General features: G+C 40.0%; 1 protein-coding gene and 1 long non-coding RNA gene across 3 annotated transcripts in view; one reads left to right on the top strand and one right to left on the bottom strand.

Moving 5' to 3' along the window:
* LOC146653119 (uncharacterized) overlaps nt 1–11,710 on the bottom strand; it is a 250,949-nt gene that overhangs the window by 68,982 nt on the left and 170,257 nt on the right. The gene's annotated exons all lie outside the window — the stretch shown is intronic.
* Nucleotides 4,582–10,573, top strand: klhl26 (kelch-like family member 26). 2 transcript variants are annotated; one of them, XM_085382923.1, is made up of 3 exons: nt 4,582–4,814; nt 6,909–7,091; nt 7,606–10,573. In XM_085382923.1, the coding sequence occupies exons 1-3, from the start codon at nt 4,765–4,767 to the stop codon at nt 9,185–9,187; spliced, it is 1,815 nt and encodes a 604-aa protein (XP_085239049.1). In that variant the 5' UTR covers nt 4,582–4,764; the 3' UTR covers nt 9,188–10,573. The 2 variants fall into 2 exon arrangements, with proteins under 2 accessions (XP_085239049.1, XP_085239050.1); XM_085382924.1 differs by lacking the exon at nt 6,909–7,091.

Here is an 11,710-nt window from a genome sequence, read left to right as displayed (position 1 = left end):
CCACACCTCCGTCACAGTATCAAATACTTACTTCACTCAATGACGTACAAATGAATTTATAACGTTCATGTAATGTGTTTTTTTTTTCACCTTTCTACACTAAAATGAAACTTCCATAGAAATGAGAGACTTTAATTATTTTCTTTGTAAGGGACGACATGTGCAAATTCAGCAAGGGATCAAATAATTAGTGCCCCCCACTGTAAGGAGGCCAGTACATGAAAGAAGGAGGGTTAAACATTCTCATACTTTATCACTTTACAGTGTCAATAAATGTTTGTTTGTTTTTATTTGTGGAATAAAGAAATCTTTGTTAATACTTGTTTGACTTTTTCAAACTTTCTAAAAAGCAAATTTGCCTCAGTGGTTTTAGTTCATTGCCGTTATCTTGAGGCAACAACGTGAAACTGTCAGACACAAGCTACCAAAGGATAATTCAGTCAGTTGCAATTTGCTTTAAGTGCTGACTTTAATTATCCATCATACACTTGCTGTGAAAGAAAGCAGATTTGTATTATTATTATTCAAAGCAAAAGTTAATTCACTTTTTGCAGTATGTTTTTGCAATGACAAGAAAATAAAACAAAAACAACTCATGTTGGCCAGCAGAGGCGGAGCCAGACATTTGAAACACCCGGGGCTTAGCCCTAAAGGGGGATTTTTTTTTTTTGGGGGGGGGGGGGGGGGGGGGGTTAGAAATGACTGAAAGATTAATAGGCTCTGTTTTGAGTTTTGTTCAAAAAAGAATGACTTCATATAGGGAAAAATATATATCACATGTGCAGGACACCTTAAACTAGTTTTTTAATTAAGCAGCAAGGCAGAATAAAGTCGGGGCTGTATCAAGACACGAGGACTAAACCCCAATTCAACCAGACCCAAAACTGATCCGGAATTAAAACAGGGCTACAACAGTTCAAAATCAGGACTACTTAGGATTTAACAAAGACAGAGCCACAATCAGAACTAGATGATAGTAGCACTAAAAATCATCATAGACCTGCACTACACTTATTTTTTTAATTCTACCAAAGTCCACTATTTAGATTGAGAAAAGTTTATATAATTATTTAGCCTTGTTGTGCAAACAAGCCTGCATAACTTAATAAATATAGAATTTGAAAAATAACAAACCTAAAAAGAAACACTAGGTATGAGATACATGAGGACCTATGATATGGTGATACTTTTGGTAAACAACCATTTGACTAACATGTGTCTCACCTGCTCTTGTTCATCTCTGTTCTGTCCTCATTCTCCATCTCCCTCTCTGTTCCTCTCTCTCCCTCTTTGTGCTGACAATCATCAAATATACAGTTGAAACCAGATATTTACATACTCTTCAGATCAAAACACAAACACTTTTTTAATTGTAAGATCAAATCGGACTAAATGTTTATTTTTTTAGATTGATAAATATAAAAAACATGTTTGTTAACTTTAAGAGTAAAGAGAGAAACTATCTGTATTTCTTAATTGCAAATGGCACCAAATTGTATTCAAACTTGAGCCACACTTATGGAGCTCCACAATTCTTTTCCTCGTGTTTTGGTTGACATCTCTTAATTTTCCCATTTCAAAGAAACAGGCTCTGTGTTTTGCCTTATATGCATCCACAGCTGTGCCACCAATTTACTCACATGGACTCTACTAACCTATCAGAAGCTTCTTCAGCTCAGAATGGAATCGTCTGGAGTTTTCTTATTAATTAACAAACTTAGTGTATATGTACTCCTAAATTTGATCAAAGTGATAAAAAATAGACAGCTCTGTCTCTCTTTATTCTGACATTTAACTAATTCAAAAGATATTTCAATATTTATCTAAAACAAAAGTTTACTCTAAATTGATGTTGTAGTAAAAATGTTTTATGTTTTCTCCCTAAAGTGTATGTAAATATCCTGCTATGTACTGAAATCCCTCTTGTTTTGCATAGAAATATACTGAACAACATACAAAGCATAATATATAAAATAACATTTACCTGAGTTTTTTCTTTGAAAGAACCCTCTAATGTCCATTCTTATATTTCAGTACATAACTGAAACCGATTTAGTCGGGGAGGGTAAGAACTGAAAATGTGAAATAAACACATGTAAGCTAAGACTCTCTAAAAAAAATAGCATTTGTTCGGCTTTTCATTTCGCCATTTGTTGATTCACCTGAAGAGCAAGTAACGTAATATTGGTCAAGTGATCAGTTTGATATCAATCTTTCGTGATTCACCGTCATATTTACATTATTTGTACAGTACGAATGATTTGCTTTGGTACCTGCTCAAACTTAAGCTCTCCTTAGTATGGCTGGCTCCGTTTCTCCAACAGCGCACACACAGGCGGCAGCTGCCCCGCCCCCTCGCTCAGTCTCTTAGTGCCTGAGCTCGGATCATACCAATATCAGGGGGGATTCACGCACAGTCGTAAATTCCCACAGTGTGCACTATGTGCTTCGAATATTGTGTGTACTTTTTCTTTTATACAGTTGTCAGCCAGACATCTAACTATGAAAAAATTACACTCCAAAAGACCCCGGGCTTCTGACAAAACAACCCGGGCTTAAGCCCAGTAAGCCACCCCCATGCTCCGCCCCTGTTGGCCAGTGTAATCTAACAGGAAAGACAGAGAAGCTGTGTTTATGATCGCTGAGCAGTACAAATGTGAGCCTGTTGAGAGGTAATGGTATGACAGGAAGTGGTCGCAAAAAAGAAAACCCAGTGACCTTAAAAAAGGCAGCTCATCAAAAACCACATTACTCATTACTAAAGAGACTTCTGTGGCATTCAGATCGAAAGTTACATTGTTCAGAGTAGAGCGTGTCCTGTTTAATTCTCAAAAAGTGATGACAACCTACTTGCGTTTCCCACCCTGCTGCAATTTGCATTCCCAGAACTGGAAGAAGAAAGGATTTTCCTACTTCAGATTTTAAGAATAAAAGAAGCAAGATGATCACTCTGTTCTGTTGTGTGTTCATTTCTTACCACAGAGATTAAAATCGTCTGGTCAGAGCAGAAGATTTTAATCTCTGTGGTAAGAAAAAAAGCCATCTGATAAGCAATGCCTGTGGTTAAAATACTATCACAGGATACCATAGTGTATGTATAAATAAAGTACAGTCATGCTCATAGTTTAACTGAAGTTTCAGTTTTTATCAACACAACTATTCTTACATTTGATGTTGCAGGTTCAGTCAGTTTTTGCTTTGGTGACGTCAGGCATCCAATACCTCTGCACTTGTTCTTGTGCACACAAGCATTCACTCCTCTGCTTTCACACACATATGGACTTGAGTGACATGCCATTGTTAGTCTATAGGGTTTAATATGATGTTAGCCCAACCTTTGCAGATATAACATCTTCAGCTCTTCTGGGAAGGTTTTCCACAAGGTTTAGGAGTATTTATGGGAATTTTTGGACCATTCTTCCAGAAACACATTTGTGAGGTCAGACTGATGCTGGATGACCAGGCTGCGTTCTCTCAGGTTGAGGTCAGGACTCTGTGCAGGCCAATTGAGTTCTTCTACATCTTTATGGACCTTGCTTTGTGCGCTCGTGCACAGTCATGTTCTAATCCAGAAGGGGCCATGCCCAAACTGTTCCCACAAGCTTGGTGTAAAAATGTCTTGGTATGCTGAAGTATTAAGAGTTCTTCTCACTGGAACTAAGGAGCTGAGCCCACCTCGTGAAAGACAACTGTACACCATAATCCCCCCCTCCACCAAACTTTACACTTGGTACAGTTCTCCTTGCCAAACCCAGACTCATCCATCGGATTGCCAGATGGTGAATTGTGATTTGTCACTCCAGAGAACACATTTGAATTTTAGATAGAAAAAAGTGTTTAAGCACCTTGTCTAACATTCACACACACACAGACTCAAACTCTGATGACTGCATGAGCAAAGATGTTCTGAGCCTGGTTACGCTGGATGTTTCTTCCTGTTGAAAGGGAGTTTTTCTTTCCCACTGCTGCCTTGCTTTCTGAAAGTTCAGGTTTTCTCTGTATTATTGTAGGGTCTTTACCTTATCATATAAAGTGCCTTGTGGTGTGATTTGGCGCTATATAAATAAAAATGACTTGAATTAGTTTCATATGGTCTTAGACAAGTTACAGTCTTTTGCTTTGACATCATTTTAATGAGCTAGACTTTTTCACTGGAAAGCCTCATTCATTTCAACTCAACAATGTCAAACCACATTCTCTGCATATTAGCACAGTCTGTGTGCAGAACTGGTCTCTCTGCATTCCAGTCCTATCACATTTACTGCACAGAAAAATCTGATAAAGGAGGCCCCAGCTCATATACTATTGTATTGTTTACATACAGGCTTTGCAATTGATACTTTTTTTTAATATTCGCAACATTTTACACATATAGACTTAACTGGCAACCAAGAAGTGCTACTTTAATACAGGCCTACCGTATGAATAGAATGACAGACACATTTTATGGATATTTACTGTTACAATCTAGTTTTGTCTCCTATAGGATCAATGCTTCACACGGGACATCTCAACTGAAACACCTGTGCACGTGACTGTGGCGCCCTCTAGTGGTCGGCACAAAGGAAGGAGGTACAGCAAGCAGCCGGTAGGTGAGGTCACCACCGTGTTCGGCACAGGACTACAGACAGGCAGCTGTTTACCATCCATCCTGGAACAATCGACTTTATTCAGACTTGTGAAGCCATGACCGGGCCAGTCGTGCCATTGGCATCCTGTTAACTCTGCTGAAAATGCCCTATGCGTGTTGCTATGTGCTAGAAGATGGCGGAGTCAGATGGTGGGGAATTTGCTCCAAAAGATACGCAGAACAGGTGGGTGAGGGCGTGGGGAGTCCACGGTGTTGTCTTGGGTGTCCGGTGTTTCCCTGATGGGAGTTCCCACGGCTCCGGGACTCGAGCTCGATCCGAGTCCGTCAGAACGGTTCGAAGCGCCGCGGCGTAAATCAAGGAAACACCGAGGCGGTGTCCGGGCCTCCAGGCACCAAGACTACCTGCTCCTTTTTATCGATACAGCAAAGAAAAAAGAAGTTCAGAATGGAGGCTAGACAACCGTAACACAACCTGCTATATTTTAACAGTTTTATTAATAATTTTTATGATAGACTAATAAATAGGTCACAACTTTGAAGCGATGCTAGTTTGCTTTAAATGTCACCACAAAACTGCGAGCACATCCGCGGAAAGTCTGTTTCTGTTTTGTTATGGCTCAAATATCTTCTTCAAAATCAGATTAGGCATGTTTTTAAAAATTCTGATATTTAAAAAAACAAAACAAAAACATAATGCAGACCGTAAGCATTTCGTTTATTTTAATGAGGAGGTTTCCCCACTGGAGACATGCAGGTGCACTTAATTACGTCAACGTGATAACCGTAGGACACGCCATCATTAAGTATTAAGAGTAACACTGCCAAAGCTAAATGGAACACGTTTGCATTTTTTATTATTTTACGCGGGCAAACAACCACGTTAGTCCAGATATATAAAAGAAGACTCTCCGTTTTCTTCCCTTCACCTGTTTTGTGTGCGCGCATGTGCGCAGTTTCCACTTTGTTTTCCTTTTATTTTGACATGCACAGACAGAGATGAATATTATTTGCTCAGCAGATACCCAGGTACTCGAGCTTTTCTACAAACAAATAGGAAATTTGTCAGGAATTAATTTTCCCATGCACATACACAGGATCAGTCATACAACTACTGCAGGGATCCTCGCACTGTTTTAAGCTGTTTATTCCAGACCTGCACTTTTTTGCCGTTTTATTTTTTTACCAGTACCAACCAGCAGCGTTTGCATTCTCTAAATTATTTTGTTGGCTCTTGTGAGATGAGCTAATACAACCTCCAAAGCAAGAAAATGTCTATTTGGGCTACATTGTATTTGTTAGCTTTTGACAAAATAAAGGTGAGAGTCAGAGGAACGAATCTTTTTGATCGTATCAGCATCACTTGATATTCGAGATCAATACTGGGGTATGAAAATTGCAAGACTGGTTATTTTTATACACACAGTTCTCAGTTCTCAATTACTTTTTTAGGATTGAACAGATTTTATTTACACCAGGGTGATTATAATTTCTCCTATTAGGGCAAGAAAACTGATTTCTGAACAAAACACTGATGTTGGAAGAGAAGGCCTGGATCATTGTGTCCACTCTAATGGAGGGGTGGGGTTGTTGAGCTGGTTGTCAGGTTGAACCTCATCACTTGTCTTTGACTCAATTTTAATGTTTTGACTTAATATAGGATAATTGTTGGATTTGAAAAACTCCTATCGTTCCCATTTAGCCCCATTTGGTCATTTTTAACCTTCTTGCTGTGCTTGGATGCCATTTTTGAATCTTGTTAAATGAAGCATATCAGGGGGGAAAAGTGCAAGCAAAAACGTATGTAAGCTTGTCGCTCGTCTGAGGTTATATATGTACTTTGAATAAATGTGTTTGCAGTGATGTCAGGGAGAACTTCCTTTTCCTTGAGTGCTGACAAAGTGATGCTTTTTCATGTACCTATGATGGTGTGTCCACCAGATATACTTACTTGCTCTCAGTAAGCCACTGTAATTGTGGCAGATAGTGCTGTGCACTTTACTGCTAGACATAAAAAACTGAAATCTATCTCTTCCCCTCACCATGACTCCAGTGTACAGACACATTCTCGCTAATGCAAAGACACCGAACAGAATGCATTTCTCCCTGGCCGACTCTAGCAGATTAGATTAAATTTTCATCACAGCAATGCTTTCACCAGACGCAACTTATTGATCTCTTGGACTATGCAGCATGTTTGAAAAGGCGGTAATAGCTTTTAGTAACTGAAAAATTAAGCTGAGTACAGAAACTAAGATCAGGGGAGATGTGAAAAAAGGAACAATCACTTGAGTGACTTGAGGCCTTTTTCTCTTTACAGTATGGCAAACAAGAATAGCACCCTTCGCTGTACTTTCTCAGCCCCGAGCCACAGTTCCACCCTCCTTCAGGGCTTGTCTGTGTTACGGGCTCAGGGCCAGCTACTTGACGTCGTGCTGGCCATCAACGAGGAGCGCTTCCAGGTCCATAAAGCAGTGCTGGCCGCCTGTAGTGATTACTTCAGGTTAGTCTAAGGCATGAGACTTCACACTGCCCAATTTGCATTCATAACTGGAAGCTTTTAGCTGGAATGGAGGGAAAAAAAACAGTTACATCCATTTAAAGTTAAATACACATCTCGGTAATGTAAAAATACATTCTCAGTCTCCTGTATGTCAGTGAATTCATATTTGCCAAATGATATAACGATATCGTATATTAGAGAAGCAGAAATTGAGAAAGTTTTAAAACATATTAAAACATTTTAATATTTAGATAATTGTACAATAACATAAAAATGCAGGAAAAGGTAAGCTTACTGCTTTGCACACTAGTTTTTGGTTCATCTGCACCAGACCTGAAACAATGAACAACTCAAGAAAAAAAGGGCCTTTTTTAATTTATTTATTCATTTTATTTTACGTAGAGCAATGACTCTGACTCCATTGCCATTCAACAGTAAAGTAAATGTATGCAGTTTTGAATTCCAAGGGACCGTAAAATATCACGTAGTTTACTTACACGTCCTTGTGTTTCAGAGCTATGTTCACGGGAGGCATGAGGGAGTCGAACCAAGATACCATTGAGCTGAAGGGTTTGTCTGCCCGTGGGCTGAAACACATCATCGACTTTGCCTACAGTGCAGAAGTCACTTTAGACTTGGACTGCATTCAGGATGTCCTCGGAGCTGCTGTCTTCCTCCAAATGGTTCCTGTCGTGGAGCTCTGCGAGGAGTTCCTCAAGTCAGCGATGAGCGTTGAGACCTGCCTGCACATCGGCCAGATGGCCACCACGTTCAGCTTGTCCTCCTTGAAGGAGTCGGTGGATGCCTTCACCTTTTGCCACTTCCTCCAGATTGCAGAGGAGGATGATTTCCTGCACATTCCCATGGAGCGCCTCACCTTCTTCCTTCAAAGCAACAAACTGAAGAACTGCAGTGAGATCAACCTCTTCCACGCCGCCATCAGGTGGCTCCAGTACGACGAGTCTCGCCGGGCTCAAGCCAGCAGCGTCCTCTGCCACGTGCGGTTCCCCCTCATGCGCTCTTCAGAGTTGGTGGACAGCATTCAGAGAGTGGACATCATGGTGGAGGATGTTCAGTGTCGCCAGTATCTCCTCGAGGCCTTCAATTACCAGATCCTTCCCTTCCGACAGCATGAAATGCAGTCCTCACGGACACTCATTCGCTCTGACATCATGTCACTCATCACCTTTGGTGGGACGCCCTACACCGACAACGATCGCACAGTCACCACAAAGGTGTACTATCTTCCAGATGTCGCATCCCGTCAGTTCAAAGAGCTTACGGAGATGGAGACGGGGTGCAGCCATGCTTGTGTTGCCGTACTAGACAACTTTGTCTACGTCGTCGGCGGACAGCACTTACAGTATCGTAGTGGCGAGGGGGCGGTGGACAGCTGTTTCCGCTACGATCCACATCTGAACCAATGGCTGCGCATTCCACTCATGCAGGAGGCTCGTATCCAGTTTCAGCTAAATGTGCTGAATGGACTGCTGTACGCCACTGGAGGGCGCAATCGATCTGGCAGCCTGTCATCTGTAGAGTGTTACTGCCCAAAGAAGAATGAGTGGTCATATGTGGAACCATTAAAACGCCGGATTTGGGGTCATGCGGGGACTTCCTGTCAAGAGAAGCTGTATATCTCAGGAGGATACGGCGTCTCATTGGATGACAAGAAAACTCTTCACTGCTACGATCCGGCGACAGACCAATGGGACTTCAGAGCTCCCATGAATGAACCCAGAGTGCTGCACACCATGATCAGCACCAGGGATCGGGTATACGCCCTGGGCGGCCGCATGGACCATGTTGACCGTTGTTTTGATGTGCTAGCAGTCGAGTATTACATCCCAGAGAACGACCAGTGGACCACAGCCAGTCCTATGAGGGCCGGCCAGTCTGAAGCGGGCTGCTGCCTTCTAGACGGGAAGATTTACATCGTCGGAGGTTACAACTGGCACCTGAACAATGTCACAAGTATCGTTCAGGTGTACAACACAGAGACAGATGAGTGGGAGAGGGATTTGCATTTTCCAGAATCCTTTGCTGGGATTGCTTGCACACCAATTATACTTCCACAAAATATCACACAGCGCTAAGCAGAAGACCTACGACTGTGAAGATTTATTCCATGTGCTCTTTCTGCCGACTGTTGAGTCAACACAAGGTGTGATCGTTTTGTGTGCGTGAGTGTGTGTGCGTGTTTATATGTTCATATGAAGAAATTGACCTAAAAAGCCACAGTACTGTTATTTGGGTATTACTCTGTAGCTTCAGAGGGTTCGTTCATATTTATTCCACATGAAGGGTCTTTATTTTGAGTTATTCTGAATTTATGAACTAAAGTTATAAATTACACTTGTAGTTGTCTGAGATGTGTTTAATACATAAACTGAAAAGGATTTTTTTTTCAAACATTTGTACCATTTGGAAAATAGAAGAGCGGATACTTTAACGAAGCGTAAACGGTAATAGTAGCACTAACTACCCCAAGTTTTATTGATCAAGGGCTTCAGTTACACACAGCACAAATGTCTCTAGACATAATTATCATTTAGAGTATGCTACAATTTTTCCAGTGACAACATTTAAACTCAACCTTTATAATGTTGGACAGCTTGATTGTACATTGGTTTTTTATTTAATTTATTTTTTTGTGCTATGTTGTAATTATTTAACAACCGTTAGTGTTTTAAAGTCTATTTACTAATCAGCAAACCTCGTATCAATGATGGCACACAAACGAGTATTGTATGTGTTTAAACTGTGAATTTTTATTAGTTATTCCACGTTAGTCTTTTTTTCCCTCCTTTTCAAACTACTACTGCCCTCATTTGTTTCAGTTCTTGCTAATGACTCAGACAACATAACAAACCAGTATGGACCTCTTATGGCAGCTACATCAATACTTAATGTGTGTGCATGTGTGTCTGTTGACACTGTTGCTGCTCTCTTTATGTAAAGCAGCTTGCTTACCATAAAAGGTTTGTCCTTAAACAACAGTGATATTTAAATTTTCTGACTGTAATTGTCTGTTAAAATGTGACAAGCAACATTTTTGCACAAATCCTCAAAGTACAATTTATACAGAAAACATGCTCATGTTATTCACGTCCTATTCTTACTAGTTTTGCACTTTATATCTACAAATGCATATTATGAAGGCTGTTGTAGGTTTAAAAAATGGATGTTGAATTGGTGAATGAGGATTATTTTTAGTGTTAAAGTCAGAAATGCACAAGAATCAACTCTAAAAACATCTTATTTGTCAAGGAACTACTTCACTTTGCATTTGTAACAGGGTGAACGAGCATCTGTCAGTCTGTTCCCGATCCAGTTATCACCTCATTCGCACACGTGTTCTTCTAAATAACCATGGCTAGATGTCATTGTCACTGTAGGCTAAAATCATGTATCAAGTATTAAGGTTATTATTTAATTGAGACTTATGCTGCAGGCAGATGGTCCAAGGTTCATCGAGCCATGCAAAGTGAAGTGTTATGGTTCCTTACCCCTTTTTCCTGAGGGTTTTCTTGCTTGTATATATCCAATTTTAACCTCAGTAAATTCCTCAGTCTTTCTAAGATTTCTCAGCAAATGTGTGAGTGTATAATCTCAGATTATACCAGGTTTTTTTGTGTGTGTGTGCAAAGAGACAAACTTCCTGTTTTTGTTTTGTTTTGTTTTTTCCAGGAACTGGCCGTGTGATGGTGAGAAGCCTCCTCATTTTTTTTCTTTTCTTTTTAAATTTTTATTATTATTTTTTAAACTATCAACTGTCTGCCTTAGTGTGTCTTTGTCTTGTTCTTACCTGTACCAGTAACAGCACATTACATCATTAAAGTGCAATATACAGGAAATTGCTGTAGTCAAAGGGGAATGTACACATGTGTAGCTTTATGTGCATTCTTTATTAAAGGTGAATCATGCTTTAAAAAAGGAACTATTGTTGTTTTTTTGTTTGTTTATTATTATTTTGTACACTCCCACATACAGGAACATTAATGTTTCAGCCAATATACTTCAGTTTTTTCTGTTGTGGGTGTGCAAAGTATTAATGAATTCATAAAGAAAAGTCAGTTTGTTTGTTTTGTTTTTTTCCCCCCCAACTAGTCCACTATTTCTTTATTTCTCATGCTAGTGGTGTTGCAAACCCAGGGATCTTCTGAGAAGTGCTATTGCCAACAAGATTGGCAGCTTTCCAAATAATCAGCCAGGCTGATTAAATTATTTAAAATTAATATTTAAGGTTCCATAACAGCAAATAGTTTTCTGACTTTAATTAATGTGTTGGTTAGCTGTTAGCTTCCTTCATACTGGCCTACAGTAATGTTCCAGGCTCTCCATTGAATAATTTGATCCATTTTTCCAGAAAGGATAATTAAATATTCAAGGGTGTGCAATGTTTTTTGTTTTTACACTAATTTTACCAAAAAAGCTACTGTTGCAGTACAACCTGAAAACACACACACACTCATGCATTATATATGCCTCTCCAGTGTCTGTCCAGAGGCACAGGCCTAGGACAAGCTAAGATTCTGTGCAGGCAGATCCTCGGGCTGGTAAAGCACCTAATCAGCAAACAAAGATGGGGAGCAGGTGGATCACTCATTGATTCATAT

The sequence above is a fragment of the Rhamphochromis longiceps genome, linkage group LG15, assembly GCF_057381845.1.
Source record: "Rhamphochromis longiceps isolate RC_006_pf linkage group LG15, R_longiceps_female_GT1.1, whole genome shotgun sequence".
Classification (NCBI taxonomy): Eukaryota; Metazoa; Chordata; class Actinopteri; order Cichliformes; family Cichlidae; genus Rhamphochromis; species Rhamphochromis longiceps.
This window is presented reverse-complemented; position numbering and strand designations above follow the sequence as displayed.

What these genes read in the sequence shown, in the direction of transcription:
- klhl26 (XM_085382923.1), top strand. Translation starts at nt 4,765, where the DNA reads ATGGCGGAGTCAGATGGTGGGGAATTTGCTCCAAAAGATACGCAGAAC. An exon ending in CCAAAAGATACGCAGAACAG is followed by an intron (nt 4,815 to 6,908) that starts GTGGGTGAGGGC and finishes TTCTCTTTACAG; the next exon opens with TATGGCAAACAAGAATAGCA. An exon ending in GCCTGTAGTGATTACTTCAG is followed by an intron (nt 7,092 to 7,605) that starts GTTAGTCTAAGG and finishes CTTGTGTTTCAG; the next exon opens with AGCTATGTTCACGGGAGGCA.